Source organism: Phocoena phocoena, chromosome 11 (genome assembly GCF_963924675.1).
Source record: "Phocoena phocoena chromosome 11, mPhoPho1.1, whole genome shotgun sequence".
In the NCBI taxonomy this organism is placed as follows: Eukaryota; Metazoa; Chordata; class Mammalia; order Artiodactyla; family Phocoenidae; genus Phocoena; species Phocoena phocoena.
Window position 1 is genome coordinate 11,512,935 of NC_089229.1, and position 17,182 is coordinate 11,530,116.

The 17,182-nt window shown below is 51.0% G+C and overlaps 1 protein-coding gene across 1 annotated transcript; it reads left to right on the forward strand.

The window, feature by feature from the left end:
• Nucleotides 1–7,491: 7,491 nt before the first annotated feature.
• TXN2 (thioredoxin 2) lies at nt 7,492–17,182 on the forward strand. The gene is made up of 4 exons (XM_065887848.1): nt 7,492–7,524; nt 8,002–8,264; nt 10,087–10,210; nt 17,050–17,182. Exons 2-4 carry the CDS (start codon nt 8,002–8,004, stop codon nt 17,161–17,163), a joined length of 501 nt encoding a protein of 166 aa, XP_065743920.1. The 5' UTR covers nt 7,492–7,524; the 3' UTR covers nt 17,164–17,182.

The following is a 17,182-nucleotide window of genomic DNA, read 5'->3' on the forward strand; positions in this document are numbered from 1 at the left end:
CCTGGGTCTCTTCAAGAACTGAAGAGCACCGGAAAGGGCAAATATATGGGTAAATATTAAAGATTGTATTTTCATCATAATTTCTTTAAAATATATATATGACAGTTTAAAGCAAAAACATCAATATTATATTATAGGGTTCTTAGCCTGTAGATGTAGCACATATGAGAAAACAGCATAAAAGACAGGAAAGGATGGTAAATGGGCCAATCTAGTTGCAAGGTTCTTACATTATTTTATGTGTACAATATTAACTATGGAAAATTAAGGATGTACACTATAATCCCTAGAGTAGCTGCTAAATATAATGCAAAGAGGTATAGCTAAAAAAACCAATAGATAAATTAAAATGGAATTCTAAAAATACATATTCAATTAACGCAAACAAACTGTGGAAAGGAAGACCAGAAGAACAAAAGACACACAGAACAAACAGAAAACAAATACTTGAAAACTAATGGTTGACCTAAATCAAAACATATCAATAATTATGTTAATTGCAAGCAAACTAAATATTCCATTTAAAAGGTGGAGATTATCAAGATGTGTAAAAACGCCAGACCCAACTATATGCTGTCTATAAGAGATGCACTTATATATAAAATCACAGGTAGGCTGACAGTAAAAAGACTGAAAAAGATATATCAGACAAACGGCAATCACAAGAAGGTTGGAATGGTTCTATAAATAGCAGATAAAGTAAACTTCAAGACAAAGAGTATTGCCAGAGTTAAAGAGAGACATTTCAAGATGAAAAAATGGTCAATACCTTAGGAAGATATAACAATCATAAAGGTGTAGGAGCCTAATAACAAAGCTTCAAAAGAGATGAAGCAAAAATTGACAGACTTAAAAGGAGAGTTAAAAGCAGACAGACTTAAAGGGAGAAATAAATTCACAATCATACTTGATTTTAACAACCCTCTCTCAGCAACTGATAGAACAGCTAGACTGAAAAATCAATAGAGACACAGAGAATCTAAACAACATCTGTCAACCACCTTGACCTCATTGACATTTAGAGAACATGCCACAGAGCAACTATAGAATAGATATTCTTTTCAAGTGCCCATGGTACATTCACAGACAGACCACAGGGTGGGCCATAAAGCAAGCCTCAATAAATTTCCAGATTGAAATCTAAGAGCACTTACTATGAGCTCTTTACTTGCACTACCCCATTTAATTCTTCACAATAACCCTAGGATATTGGTAAGTATTATTATAAGTCCAATAATACATAAAGAAGCAAAGGCTCAGGAAACCAAGTCACTTTTATTCACTGGACTTCACTGTAACTTTTGGCAGTGACACTTTCACAAACTAAAGACAAATACACTTAACATCAGACCTAGCCCCACCACATCCTTGTAGGTCAGTGGGAAAAACTTAGGACCTGTGGTCAGATGATCTGAGATGGGCCTGCCCTTGCCTCTAACTAGCTATGTGCCCTTGGTAAGTCACTTTTCTAAAACTTGATTTGCACTTTTATAAACAATATCTGAGGTACATACTGCAAGCCCCATTTTACAGATGAGAAAACCGAGCCTTAGATGGGTTACATCATACTGCATGTGAGTGGCAGAGCCAAGATTCCGATCCAGGTCCATGTGACTCCAAAGCCCATGTGTTCACCAGTCTGGGCTCCACCAATCTAATGCCAACACACCTGAGACATGTCTTCCCAGCACAAGTCTGAGATCTGCACCACCAGGTGAAGCCTACAATAAGACCAACTATTTACAGGGAATTCCCTGGCGGTCCAGTGGTTAGGACTCGGCATTCTCTACCTGGACTGCCTGGGGTCCAGGTTTGATCCCTGGTCGGAGAACTAAGATCCCGCAGGCTGCGTGATGTGGCCAAAAAAAAAAAAAAAAAAAGACCAAATATTTACATTAAAGGGTAACCTTTTCAAAGAGTATTTACACATTAATTTTTATTTAAAGATAATATGAAAGACATAGTAGAGCTAAGTTGTTAAGCATACATACACCTCCTGGGGCCAGTCTGCCTGGGTGAGTCTCGGCCCTGCCACCTGCTTGATTCATGATCTAGGGTAAGTTATTTATCCTTCCATGACCTCAGTTTCTCTCAGGTAAAACGTAAAATGCAAGTGTAACAGTATTTTGCTGTAAAATGTGACTAATGACAGTATTTTGCTTACTGTGAGGATACAACGAGTTGAAATGTGAAAAGTTCTAGAACATTCGGGAGGCATGTGTTAAGGACCACAGATGTGCTGGTCATTATTTCATTATTACGAAAGTTCTTAATCCTTCTGCAGAGTAAGCACTGTTGGAGCCTCATACAGCTAAGGAACAATGCAAGAAGGGTGGACAGATGTGCTCAAGGGCACTCAGTGGGTTAGGGGCAGAGCTAGTGAGGAAGTATATAGTTCCAGTTCTGGACCAGGGCTCATTTTTCTACCCCATATCTGCCCCTATTCAAGGATGGGAGCAGGAGAGCTCTGAAGGGTGAGAGAGGCAAAAGCATTTGGCCAAGAGGAAAGGTCCTTCTGTGGGTACCTCCGCCAGCCTCTCGCAGCTGCGAGGCAGAATCTGAGCCACCAGGACCCGACCAGGTGGGAACACGTGAGGAGCCTCACCCCAACAGGGGGCGGGACCCGGAATGAGCCCCGGTGCCCTGGTGCCCCGGCCCGCATGTGTCTACTGAGGGCACCGGCGGGGGCCAGGGAGGTGACAGCATATGCCCCCCCTACATCACAGCCATGACACTCGGATCTACCGTCCCAGGAGGGAGCAGCTGCCAATCTAGGAGTCGAGGGTCACGTCACTTTTCCAGTGCCAAGTCTTTATGTTCAGAAAGGGGTGAGGGGACATTGTGTAATTGCTGGAAACACGGCGAACACATTGTGCAATTGCTGGAAACACGGCGGAACATGAAACACAGGAAACCAGCTTCTTGAATTGCACAACGTAAATCATGGTTCCAATTGTCCTGCAACAGTGTTTCAAAACAAACCACAAAAAGCAGCCATTGCTATCAAGATGGGAACCGAGAACAAAGATACTCCGGGACAGCGCTCTCCAACCTTTTTGGCACCAGGGACCGGTTTCGTGGAGGACAGTTTTTCCATGGACGGGGGTGGGGGTGGGGGTGGGGGTGGGGAGAAGGGGGAGATGGGGAGCGGCAGGTGAAGCTTCGCTCCTTGCCCGCCGCTCACCTCCTGCTGTGCGACCCCGTCCCTAACAGGCCCCCTGCTCTAGGAGCATTACCTCTTGAAGAGAAACTCACTTACACGTGGCCCACCATCTCTCTCTCTCTCTTGTTTTTGTTTTTTTTGTGGTACGCGGGCCTCTCATTGTTGTGGCCTCTCCCATTGCGGAGCACAGGCTCCGGACGTGCAGGCTCAGTGGCCATGGCTCACGGGCCCAGCTGCTCCGCGGCATGTGGGATCTTCCCGGACCGGGGCACGAACCTGCGTCCCCTGCATCGGCAGGCGGACTCTCAACCACTGTGCCACTAGGGAAGCCCTTGTTTTTGTTTTTTAATGGCCGCCCCACATGGCCTAGTGGGATCTTAGTTTCCTGACCAGGGATCAAACCCGGGCCCTCAGCAGTGAAAGCACAGAGTCTTAACCACTGGACCACCAGGGAATTTTGTGTTGTTGTTGTTTTTTAATTTTTCATGTTTATATTTACTCTCAATTACATTTTTTAAAATAAAAATTTAAATTAATTTACCTATTTTTGGCTGTGTTGGGTCTTCGTTGCTGCACACGGGCTTTCTCTAGTTGCGGAGAGCGGCGGCTAGGGGGCTACTCTCGTTGTGGTGTGCGGGCTTCTCACTGCAGTGGCTTCTCTTGTTGCAGAGCACGGGCTCTAGGCGCATGGGCTCAGTAGTTGTGGCACGTGGGCTCAGTAGTTGTGGCTCACGGGCTCTACAGCACAGACTCAGTAGTTGTGGCACACGGGCTTAGTTGCTCCACAGCATGTGGGTTCTTCCCAGACCAGGGCTCAAAGCCGTGTCCCCTGCATTGGCAGGTGGATTCTTAATCACTGCGCCACCAGGGAAGCCCCCCTCTGGGTTTTTTTGAAAGTGTCTTCTTCCAGCCGTGAAATCCTCAGACACATGGTCACTGAAATGTACCCATCCCACAGCCCAGTACCTTGCAGACTTGAGGGAGCTGGGATCCCAGGATTGTGCCCAGCTAGTGGCCTGGCTTGCCCTGGAGGAGGCTGTGAGACCACACTGCCACCATGTGGGCACCTCTGCTTACAGCCACAGCTGAAAATTGCTGCTGCCTGCCCCGCCACCAGCTGCAAGGGTTTGAGGTTGGTGGGAAAGCGGCAGCAGCCTGGGGTCAAATCAGATCCCTGCTCGGGGATCTAAAGTAAAACTTTAAGCTTCCACCTCCTACTATCTGGGTGACCCTGGACAAGCTACTTATCCTCTATGTGTCTCAGTTTCTCTACCCGTAAGATGGGGACTGTAACAGTAACAACCTCACAGCGTTGTAGGATTAAATGAGTTAATACATCGGGTGTTTGGAACAGTGTCAGATGTCTGGTAACTTCAGTAGATCAGTAGCTTTCAAACCCTTTGACCATGATCCACAGTAAGAAATGCATTCTTTATCACAACCTAGGACACACAGCTCTATATATATACATAACACTAACAAATATTTCACAAAATAATACTTATAACATGCAACATACTCTGACAATTCTGATTATTCTTTTAAAAGCTGATCATAACTCAGTAAATTGATTTCTCAAACCCACTGGTGGCTCACGTCACGCAGGCTGAAAAACACTGCAATAAATAAGTAAGTAAGAGGTAGCAGAAGCTTTACCCTAGCTCAGGCTGCCAGTCCTGGCTTCCTTCCCTCCCCTCACACCTGTGCCCTGAGCCTGCCTTGTAACTGAGCCGGAGCCAGGCCAGGTCAGCTCTGGCTGGGCAGATGAGCCACCATAGAGCTGGGGAGACCCTCTGCAGCCTACTGTGAGTGCGGCCCTCTCACAGGTTCTCGCCCTGCAGGTGGGAAGGATATGCCTTCACTCTCATCAGGCACTAACAACATGGCAGGCCCTGTGCTCCGTCCTTCCTGCAACCTCACAGCCCTCTATGAGGAAGGCGTCATTCTTCCCATTTCTCAGCTGAGAAGCCTGAGGTCAGCAGAGGTGAAGTGACTATGGACTATGGACAAACAGGACTGGTCCTCTGGAATCTGGAATGTGAATTAATCAGGGAAATGGGCCTTCCAGAAAATGCTGTGAAAACGCTAAACAGGGTTAATCGGAGGCTCTGAAAGAGAAAGCACTGGAGACACAGAAAAGCCGAAATGGAAAGAGGCAGGGTGGGAGTGCCCCTGCCACATGGCATCTGGCATTAGCAGGAACAGCTGCACCAAAGGACACTGACCTCAGGAGAGGCAGGGGCACCGGTGTCCCACTGTGGATCACCACTGTTGGCTCCAGTCCTAGGCCGGGGCATTGGCAAAAGGAAGAGGTCAGACAAGGTGGAGGAGACCATGCCTGCCCACGCCCTCCCCTGGTCTCCTGTCTGTGATGGATGAGGAACTCTATTTAGCAGAAGGCTGAGCGGGGGGTGTGAACCTGTTCCAAGGAGTCCATCACCCCATTCCAGAGGAAGGTCCCTGCACAGCTGTGGCTGTGGCCCTGCCTGCCTGGGGAGTGAGGCAGTGAACCTGCCAGTTGGACAGAGGACAAATAACAGCATGATGTGGCCAAGATGAGCTGGAGAAAAACATGGCAGTGATTTTGGAAGGGCACAATGAGCCCATGCAATGTGGTGGGGGAAGTAGGATTTGGAGTCAAAGATGTGATTTGGGTCCCTGCTCTTTGTTCACGGAACAAATAATCACTGAGCGCCTATTACGATGCTCCAAGCCCCAGAGTAAGCATTGACGCACTGGTGATAGAGTGGTGAGCATAGCTGCCTCCCAAGTAAGCAATGGAAAGACAGAGACCCCCAGGTGCTCATAGTGAGTGAGGGATAAAGAAACTAACAATCCAGGGTACTGAGTCTGGTGACTGATAGACACACAGGGGCTGTGGAAGCTCAGTGGAGGGAATCTACCCCTGCTCGAGGAGGATCAGGTTCGTGTCTCCAGAGATGACGCCTCATCTGGTACCCGGTAGCATTTTCTCAGATGAACAGTAGAGGGAAAAGCCTTCCAGTTGTAGGGAGTAGCAAGTGCAAAGCGCAGGGATGGGAGAGACATTTAGGTGAACTATGGTTCTGTGATTCCCACTGGCTGGAGTGGAGGTGTGAGATAGGGCTCTGCCAATTTACCTGCTTCATGACCCTGGACAAGTCCTGTAACCTCTCAGACCATAAACTGCTCCCTGGGATATCAAAAGGTACTTGGTTTAATAAGCATCCATGGAACATCCTCTGTGAGCCAGGCACTGTATCAGGTTGGTGCTGGGCATATGGAGATGTGTCAAAGCTACAAATCCCTACTCACAGGAAGCACATGGTCTCGTGGAAGAGACAGACACCATGCACTGTGTTACTAAGAACCACGAACAAAGCACCGGAGAGAAGGAGGCAATTAACGCTGCTCAAAGAAGAGGTGATGAGTAAGTGTTCTACCAAGTGGACAGAGAAAAAAGCATTTCACATTAAGCAAAGGCAAGGAGGAAGGAAAAGGCATTGATGTATTCATAGAACAGGTCAGGAATGGTTGTAAGGTAAGGTACAGGGTGCAGGGGAGACAAGGGGTGACTGTGACACCAGCCTGGGACACACAGGTGCCTGGACCCCTGTTGTCCATGGCAGTGACAATGGGTGTGAAAGCAAGGCCCAGGCCCAAGCAGGTTCACAGGTCACCACACTTTCTGTGGGGTCTCAAAGGCAGGCCCTCCAAGTACTACCACCATCTGGCAACTTGTCCGGGCCCAGTTCCCCAGCAGTCCAAAGAGACAAGCTTGAGGAGCCTGGGTGGAGGACAAGCCCAGCCATTTATGTCACGTATTGGGAAACAGAAGCCCCCAGGGGCATGGTGACTTGCCCGAAACCAGGAGGTTATACAGTCGCAAGTGACAGACAATGGCCACAAAGCGTCCTCTTGTTACTCCGAAGCCGCACTGAGACAATGAGACGAAGGGGTGCGATGCTGACTGACATATACCGCAACGAGAGTCTGCAAACTCCTGAACCAGCCCTCCCTCCCGCCCTTCTCCTCCAACTAGTACCTCCCTGTCGCTCCCTCCTCCTTCCCCTCCTCTTCCGGACCCTTCTCTGGGGCCCGCCTGCCTCTTCCGGTCCCTCCCCCTGAGGACCCGCCCCTCTCGCCGGTCCCTTCCCTAAGGGCCTGCCCCTCTTCCGGTCTCTCCCTCCAACAGCCCTTCTCTTCCGATTCCTAACTGAGGCTTCGCCCCCGCCTCCCGTCACGTTGCAGAAAGGCTTCCTCTAGGTAGCCTGTCCCCGGAAGTGACGCTTAAGGCCCTCCCCTGAGGAAGTGACAACAGGAGTGCCCTTGACCGGTGGGGAGGGCCGCGCTGTGCATGCCTCCGCTCTCGCTGCAGGGAGGTAGGAGGCCCGTGGGGGTGGCGCGAGGTGGTGTCAGGGCGGCTGAGGCACTCTGCTGGCGCGCTCCTGTGCGGGCCGGCGGCCGAGCGGACAGAGACCTTGGGTTGGGGGAACTTGCTATCCGGGGAGCCGGGGTCCCTGGTGGCGTCCAGTTCCTTCCACACACACGTTCCTCCTTTTTTAGTTCCCCCCTCCTACCCCGTGCCTCTTCGTTCCTCCTTGAATTGTTGCGATTCCTCTTTCCTGATCCTTTGACAGCCACCCCCTTTGTCCTAAATTTCCCATTAAAACACTGAAAAAAAGTAATCGATAGAGTAAGGACTTCTCAGACCGCCGTGGGTTCCAACGTTGATTCTCATTTAATAATTGGGTTATTTTGGACATGTCACGATTTACCTGAGCCTCGGAGTTTCCCATATACATCTCTTTTAATGGTGTATTGACTGCCCCTACTCTTCCTGTCTCTTCCCCTCACAGATGGCTCAGCGGCTTCTCCTGAGGAGGTTCCTGGCCTCCATAATCTGCAAGGAGCCCTCTCAGAGTCGGTGGGCGCCCCGTGCGTCCAGGGCCCTGCAGACCCCACAGCGCAGTCCCAATAACCTGACAGTAACACCCAGCCAAGCCCGGTCAATATACACCACCAGAGTCTGTACAACGACCTTTAACATCCAGGATGGACCAGACTTTCAAGACCGAGTTGTCAACAGTGAGACACCAGTGGTTGTGGATTTCCATGCGCAGTGAGTCCCGGGAGTTGGCAGAAGACTGGGGTATCACTTGTTCAGCTATTTGTTTATTGAGAGCCTGCTGTGTCTCAGTACTACATTTGATTCTTCTCATACGTAGACTCATTCCAAAGATTGATGAAACCCAATCCCTTCTCTCAAAGATTAAGTATAGTTTGGCAGGAGACAAACTAGTAAACAGTCTTCAGAACTCACTGTGATTGGTGCTGCGAAACACTTAGGTTGTGTATCTCACTGCCCGAATGGCCCCGGTCATCTTCAGCTTGGACCAAAGCAGGAAAAATATGCCTCCAGCATCATCTGACTTCTGGTGTATACCAGTTCCTGGCCCGTTAGAGAGTTGATTTTATTTTAACATCTTGCCACCTAACCTGGGAAGGGCTGGCAAAAAGTTATCAGTGCCACCGCAGTGGTGCCCAGGCATGCAGGGGATGGGCAGGAGTTTCTTTCCAGTGCTATGTGAGTTTGTTTTAGGGATATTTAAATGTCTGTGGCCTTCTGATTGTTGGCCTGGCCTTATCCATTTCCGGACCTTTGAGGCCTGGCTAGACGCCTGACTCCAAAACTACTGGACAAACCCCTCAGAATGGGGCATCCTGAAAGAAGCCAGAGTTAGAAGTTGGAAGGCCTTTTGCGCAAACCAAACCACTGACAACTTCTTTTGCTTTCTTTCCCATTCTTTCTCTGACTCACTGTGTTGCCTTGGGCGGGCCATGTGGTGTCCTTCTGCCTCCCTCTCTTCACTTTGATAGGAGATAAGGTCTTGCAGACTGGGTTTTTAGGTGTTGTGAGTTCATTAAAATCTCTGAATGCAGAGGGTTTAAAGGCTGAGAATAAAATAGGAGTCACCAGTCGGGGGCAGAGCTGTCCTGCCCTCCTGGTCTGATGAGCATACCGGAGAAGGCTTCTAAAATGGATGAAAAGTGGGGTGATGCCTTATCTTCTTCCCCAAAAAGGAAGCAGGGGGTGAGTTTGTTCATTCAGTGCCAGGCAGTGTCCTTAGTGGCACGTACTCAGAGGTGACAGTCTAGGCTTACCATCTAGAGGGCAACACCTGTGTTAGTGCAGTGATGGCAGTTGACACGGGGCCTGGGGGATCACAGAGTAACCTGGGGCTAAAAGAAGACACTTGGAACACAACCTTGGATGCAGTCCCAGACCTTGCACAAGTCTCGTAACTTGTTTGGGCCTCAGTTTCTTAGGAAGACGTTTTCTCTTCCTTTGCAGGGTTGAGGGTTCTGTGTAGTAAAAGCTGAGAAGGTCCTGGCACAGTGGCTGGCAGTCGTAGATACTCCCTAGCTACTGGTTTCCGTTCCCTTAGTTCCGAGTTGGTGAGGTGTTTGAAGTAACTGCAGCTTACAAAGCATATTTATCCACATTGCCTTAATTGATTTCTCGTCGTAGCTTCTAGATCCAGAGTCTCGCTTTCAAATGAGGAAACTGAAGCTTCAGAACAGTCAGCTGGTTGGCAGGAGCCTGTCTTTGAACCTGAACCTTTTAACTTCAAATCCCGTGTTCACCTATATGACAGGGGATTTCTTTTAGATACAGTGAAATACGTGAAATAACCTTTCTGAGAGTCTTAGGATGAGGCCCGTGGTTTAGAAATCCAGGACCTGTAAAAATTCCCCAGTTGCAGAGTCTCCTGGAGTTACCTGGCATGTCAGCATTACAGGTTAATATACAAACACAGTAAGCAGAGGTGATGAGGCCAGACAGTCCCTCGGAAAGATGTGGGTCAAGGGAAGGTCCTGGGAAACCGTAGATTGATTGGTGAGCGCTTTTGTGATGGGATGCTTCTCCTTCCCCTTCCGAGGTGGTGTGGTCCCTGCAAGATCCTGGGGCCAAGGTTAGAGAAGGTGGTGGCCAAGCAGCATGGAAAGGTGGTGATGGCCAAGGTGGATATTGACGACCACACAGACCTCGCCATAGAGTATGAGGTATGTTTCGGCAGGGGATGGCCGCAGGGCAACTGGTGTGGGGATGCTTGGGGCCACGGGATAGCTGGAGACGTCTTGGGGCCACCAGGAAGTCAGTAAGGGGGTGTCTTGATTCTTTCTAGAGATCTCAGGGGTTCAGAGCACTTCAGATGTGACTCCCTTGGTCCTCTGAGCCTCCTGTCTCTCTTCACCACCTTTAGGCAGTGGGATGTGTGACCCCAAACACCAGGTTTTTCTCGGAATCTTGGGAAGTTGATGCCCTCCCTCATTCATGGATTCATCCATCTGTGAGCCCTACGGCGTGCCAGGCGTACATGACTCTGGCACAACTCAGATGAGCTCCTTGTCCCCGGGGTTGGGGTGGGGGAGTAAAGGGGGTGGGGAATGTGTCACGGTAGCGGGACCCTCTGAGCAGAGCCGTGAAGGATGCACGGAGAAGGCAGGGCCGAGAGCACAGCAAGCACAGAGACATGAGCTGTCCTGTGCCTGACTGGTTTGTGCATTCCTTCAGCAGACACGTGTTCAGAGTCCCTTCAAGGCCAGGGCTGTTACTTGGTGGTGAGGATGTGGCAGTGAACACAGCTGGCAGAATCCCTGCCTTTGCGGAGCCTACATGCTAGTATCTTAGAATGGGCATCCACAGACTTGTTCTCTAAAGGACAGGTGGTACATGTTTGAGGCTTTGCAGGGCATTGGTCTCTGTTGCAATACTCACCTGTCTTGCAGCACGAGAGCAGCCATAGAAAGTATCTAAACAAATGGGCGTGGCCGCGTGCGGGTAAAACTTCATTTACGAAAACAGGCAGCGGGCAGCAGGTTCGGCCTGTGGGCCACTGATCCCTGCTTTAGATAATAAGTGCCGTGGAGAAAAAGAAATCAGGAAGGGGGGGTGGGAGTGCCGGGCACAGGGCTGGGGAGGGTTTCCTTTTTCAAAGGGTGGGCTAGGGAAGGCCTCACTGAGAAGCTGACAGCTGAGCAAAGACCTGGAGGGAGTAAGGACCGAACCATGCCGCTCTTCGGAAGAGTGATCCAGTGGAGCAGACATCCTTTGCAAAGGCCCTGAGGTCAGGGTCTCACGCGTTTGCGCACAGAACATCAGGGCCTGTGTGCCTGGAGCAGGGCTTGCCAGAGGAAGAGGGGCAGGAGATGCGTGGGATGCGGAGTGTCCTCTGGGCCTCGGAGGCCACTTTGTAGTTGGAGAAAGGGGAGCGGTCCCTTGTGGCTGGATGGCCACGGTGAAGGGCCGAGCAAGCGGTGAGAGGACAGCCAGCTGGGAAGGCCGACTGCCGCCCAATTGGAAGGGGCCTGGATGGCATTATTCCGGAGCCAGGGTCGCCCCTGGTGGCCTGTGGGCCACATCTGGCTCACTAGCTTGCTTGGTCTGGCCCTCGAAGTGTTTTTTTTTTTTTTTTTTAAATGCTGAATCAGATGCTGTCATTTAAAACTCAGAAGATTTTACGGGAACATCCAGATTTCTGGTTCTCTTGAAACGTCTAGATCTGGCCAGAGTGAACCCTCATCCCTCCCTGGTAATAAGTGACGGAAAGAGGTGGCATCTCTCTTTCTCAGAGTTTGGAAGTCCCGGTTCGACTCTCTCTAGACCAGGCAAAGTAGAGATGCCCATCCTCCAGCCAGTCCCTGTGGCAGGAAAGGGATGGGGGCGGGGGTGAGAATAGGCTGGCTGCCCTGGGAGCTGGGGCTGGGGGTGGTCACTCAAAGGAAAAGCCGGCTGCGCTGACCAGAGGCAAAGGGAAAAGATGCTGGGCAGGCGGAGCCACAGCCGACGACTGCAGCTGGTTGGGGGGTATTACCAAAGTAAGACTATCCATGGCACTGGGTGACCGGGGGCCGCTCACAAGGGCTCGAGGGAAGCAATGAATTGTACTTTTTTTGTTTTTGTTTTCAAAAGCTCTCCCACTGATTGCCCAGTCAAGGGGGTATTTGTCTGACCATTTAGGGGCCCCCAGCTTTCACTGCTTGCCCCTCCCTCCCCCAGAGACCCACGGCAGCTGTGGGAGTGAGGCTGTGGTCTTCTGGTGTGAGCTTAGGGCTGGAGTCCTGGGCACCCCAGGGTGATGGGCAGGCTCCAGGCTCCCTCCCTCCTGAGCTTCAGCTTCAGCCTCAGGCAGTGGAACTTAGGCCAACACATCCTGAGCACCGACCGACCGTGTCCCAGCAACTGTAGTAGCTGTAAGGATACAAAAAAGAATAACCCAGTTCCTCCAGCCGTGGCCACACGGGTGGTGAGAATCCCCAAGACCACCCCACCTGCATTCCAGGGAGCCTGCATGCCAGGTGATGTATGGCCAGGCCCTGAAGCCCTGTGGTTAAGCCTGGGAAGTGTGAGGTGGGGGAGAGGTCCTCTTGTAGGGTCTTCTCCCTCCGTCCACTGTCCACATAGTACGGCGTCATATAGAAATTCCTCAAGGCTGCTGGGCCCACGTCCCCTGGACCCGGCCTCCTGGTTTTGCCAGGTCCTGGGCTGATGTCATTGCAGGGTTTAGGAAGCTCCAGTGGGGATTCTTCCTGACCCCTCCCCGACCCCTTTCCTTCCTTCCTTCCTTCCTTCCTTCACACCTGTTGTTTTGAAGAGAGTCTGAGGAAGAAGTTTCAGCTAAGAGATCCATAGTACCTCCTGGGACAGCTTCCTCCAAAGCCTGAAGGCCTTTTCCGAATGGTGGATGGACTTGGAGAAACTGCTTTAAGTTATTCAGGGAATATAATTCTTCCCAAGCTCTCCTGCCACCCCCAAGCCCAGCACACACCCTCAGGGTGAGTCTCCCTCCTCACACAGGTTCCTCTTCCCCTCCCTCCACACTCTATGCTTCAGTCAACTGTCCACCCTAGAATTTCACCGTCTCCCAAAGGAGAGGGAAGGGAAAGTGGCCCGGGGCCTTGGGGTGCCCCCCGCCACTCTGCACCGCTTGGCTTGGCGGAGTGAAGAGCTCTCTGCTCCCCGTCGCCTCAGGTCCTCTGCTGGGTGCCCCCCAGTCGTTCAGACCCCGGGGAGAGAGCGGTCGGACTGCGGACCTTCATGCTTTCTTCTGGGGCTTCTGCTGCTCGCCTTACACTTGGAGTTTCATCCTTTTATTTCTCATCTTACAGAGAATGCCCTTTAAACAACATTATAAAAACAACCAAGTAGCAATAATCTTAGCATAGAAACAAACCACTGTCAGTATTTGGGGTACCTCATTTGAATTTTTTATTTGAATTTTTAATGGTCCATATATCCTCATAGACAGTTCATTGAATAGTATTTCAGTATTATTGAAATAACACATAGCTGGAATGCACAGTACTTCCGTCATTACCATATTCCCTTAGTTTGAAAGTTTTCTAAATCAGCACTTTCAAACATGAGTATGACCTGGGATATTGTTAAAAAGCAGATTATGATACAGTGGGTCCGAGAAGGGTCCAAGATTCTGCGTTTCTAACAAGCTTCCAGGTGATGCCACTGCTGGGAGTCCAGGACCCAACATCGAGGAGCAAAAGCCCTGAAGCTCTGGGCCGGCCTTCTAGGGGAGGTGCCGTCAGCGAGTGGGTTTGGACAAGTGGATAATGACACGTATCCACCGTTACTGTCTCACACAGAAGAGTTTCACCATCCTAAAATCCTCTCTGATTGACCTTTTCCTCCCTTCTCTGCCTGAACTCCTGGCAACCACTGATCTTTTTACTATCTCCGTAGTTTTGCCTTCTCCAGGATGTTATCTAGTTGGATTCGATTCTTTCAGTAATAGTTTTTCCAAGAACACTCCTGTATCCAAAAGCTTCTACAAAGCATTTGGCCTTTCTCATTTGAAGCATGAAATCCTTTTAATGCTTCCCCACACATCCCTCCCTGCAGGGACTCAATGTTTTTATCTCCAATCCCTTGCTCTTGGGCCGAGGTATAATGTAGTTTGATGTCACGACAGCAACGTCACACAGATCTTGTTTCAAATTCCAGCCCTATCGCTTAGTCACTCAGCCTTTGAGCCCCAGTCTTCTCATCTGTAAAATGAGCCCACGTTGAGGCAGGAGTTGATAAGCCAGCACACACAAATGCTCCGGGTTGTCCCTGACACGTAAGAAGCGCCAGTATGTGGCTGCCGGGGTGACAGTGACCTTTTCCTTTGTGTTCTGCAATTGGCTGAGGAGGAGGTCACCAGTCTCCTGTGACAACTAGCACTGTGCCTGTCCGCCTGTCCCTCGGGAGGTCCTTTGCATTTCACAAATGGAGGAAATTGGGGTGAGACGGGAGAAGACCAGGCAGGGACACCAAGCTCAGTGGCAGTGTGGGCTGGGAGGCTGCAGGTGGGTGGGAAGACACACACGCATACCCCTACGTCTCCTGAGTTCCCGGGGCCTTCGGCCAAGCATGGAAGCCTCCAGGTGGCTTCACGAGCAGGAGCTCAGCGCATCTTAGCGCATCTTTTCATCTCTTCTCCGGCCTCTTGGTTCCCTCAGTGGCACCAGAATTGAGAGGGGAGCTGAATTCTCGCTCCACCGCGATCCCCTTACACTTACATTGCCTTTCCAGAAGAATGTGCCAGGGACCTATGCACTTCCATTTAAGGCAGTCTTTACAAGCACCAGCCCTTCCAGATTTGTGAACCAGACTCAGGGTCAGCAAAGACACATCCTCCTCCTTGCGGGTAAGGGAAGTCCAGTCACAGCCCAGGTATCCCTGAAGTGTCCTAGAAAATCCAGCTTCTTGCAGGCCCACGACTCTGTGTGTGTGTGTGTGTGTGTGTGTGTGTGTCTGTCTGTCTGTCTGTATATCTAGGCTCAAACCTCAAAGAACTCCCTTGATCAGTAATGACTAGATTTTGGTTGTCATGAAAATACAGTTGCAGTGTGTCTGCTATACACCCAACTACAGCATGGTCTGTGCGTGTGTGAGCACACGTGTGAGTTTACACAAATGTGATTGTAAAGGGAATCATCTAGAATTCTGGAGAAGAACTGAGTCTACTCCAAGCTACCTCAGTGAGCACAGCGTCCTGTTTAGAGGGAGGACGGTAAAAACAATTAGACAGCTGCTCAGACATTGAGATACAGTTTTACCTCAGTTAAAGAAGCACAGGACAGCATGGGATCCAGCATGGGCGAAGTGGAGCAGTTCGTGCCTGAGCCTTGGGCCTCAGTTCAGAGCTGCCGGACGTGAGGCCGCTGCCTCCACAGACCAGTAGAGGGCGCAGGAGACTGCATGTGTGGGCCCGGGGGCGCCTCCAGGGACTGCATCCTGGAAAGACCCCTTCTGGGCCTGCAGACGGGGCAGCCATGTGCTCGGCCTTGCACTTCGTGCTATCACACGTGCCAGGGGCGCGAAGGACGGAGCCAGTGGTGGCGCCATGAGCAGGGGCACGTGTGGTGGTCAGCCCACCACCAGATGGGTCTGCCTGCACATTGCCTCTGGGAAGCATGTCAGCTGCCGCCAACAGCAGCCCCAGGACAGCCCTTGAGGGCACCTGAAGGCACTAACAGGGACAGGGACTCTTGTCATCTTACCTGTTGTGTTTGTCCCCAAAGCCCGTTAGAAGAGAGGTGCACAGCCTGCCACATACTGAGACTGGGCCGGTCAGGCCCGCGCTTCTGTTTTGTAACTGACATGCACAGTCAGAACGTTCCAAATCTTAGCTCTGGCTTCCCAGGGTGACTCATGGGCAGGACAGCACTCGGGACACGTGAAGAACTGGTACCTTTGTAGAAATCGCTGTTGTTACTCTGTAGTTAACTTGTATGTTAGAAAAGTCTGCGTTTATTTTGTTCTGCTTATATAGTTTTTTCAAATGCCGACAGTGCCAGGTGGGGAGGCCAGGCAGCAGTACGCGCGATGCCAGAGCAGGTCTTGGGCCTCATTTACATACCACGTGATCTGTACAGGTCCTCTGGGGGAGCTTGAGAAAATGCTTCACAGGCCAAGAATGTCCAGCCGCCCTAATAAATAAATTTAGGTTCACAAGGCTGAGCCCCTCCTCCCACACTGCCCAGTGCGAGTCATTGAATTTCTGGAGCCTGTTAACCATCGTGGCGTGGAGCTGAAAGAGATGGCGTGGGGCCCTGGGTTTTCCTTTTGTGACGTGCCCTCTGTGGGCTTCATTTGTTGAGTGCCCACTGTGTGCCGGGCACCGTGCCAAGTGCAGGGCGCTGTGCTGAGACTTTGCAGAGATTAGCCCGTTCAGCCCCTATGCCCGCTAATATAAGCCCCAGTAGTATCTCCGTTTGCCGATGAGAACACTGATACTTAGAGTGATGAAATGGCTCGCCCAGAATGGCCTGAGATTGGCTCAGCCGGCCCCAGAGCCTGAGTTCCTGACCACTCAGCTTTATATCCAAATCTTTAATCCCTGTCCTAGACCTGCACCATAGAAACTCATCCCCATTTCACAGAAGAGGGCGCCAAGGCTCTGAAGTTGGCGTGACCCGGCCAAGGCGCCCAGCTAATGAGTGGCAAGGCCAGGATTCCGATTCTCCTGGTCCCCGTGTGCCAGGCCGCCCCTCGGGGCAGTTCTCTTAGCCCCTCAGCTCCTCCCTGCCCACAGCTCTGGCCTGCAGCTGCATGGGTTATTTTAATCTCTCCTGTCATTCCAGCCAAACCACTGGGACAGTGAGTCAGGCACACAGTTGGGGGAGGAAGGGTACTGCTGGGAGCCCACAGTGGAAAAGTTTCTCCAGGGGCGGACCTGCAGGCCCTGCCGTACCCCTGCGCAAAGGCAAGGGGGCCCACCCGTGGCTTTGGGCATTCACTGCCCTGCATGAACCACCAGCCCTCTCCCCACAGCTTGGGAATAATGGTCAAGAAGAGCTCACCTCTGAGTGACTTGGCCTCCTTTGTCCCCTCCACCTAGGTGTCAGCTGTGCCCACTGTGCTGGCCATCAAGAATGGAGACGTGGTGGACAAGTTTGTGGGCATCAAGGATGAGGACCAGCTGGAGGCCTTCCTGAAGAAGCTGATTGGCTGACAAGCAGGGAAGCGTCCTG

Excerpts from the sequence above, each read along its gene's own strand:
- TXN2 (XM_065887848.1), top strand. The coding sequence starts at position 8,002 with ATGGCTCAGCGGCTTCTCCTGAGGAGGTTCCTGGCCTCCATAATCTGC. Across the intron at positions 8,265-10,086 it reads GTTGTGGATTTCCATGCGCA|GTGGTGTGGTCCCTGCAAGA; the intron begins GTGAGTCCCGGG and ends TCCCCTTCCGAG. Across the intron at positions 10,211-17,049 it reads ACCTCGCCATAGAGTATGAG|GTGTCAGCTGTGCCCACTGT; the intron begins GTATGTTTCGGC and ends CCCTCCACCTAG.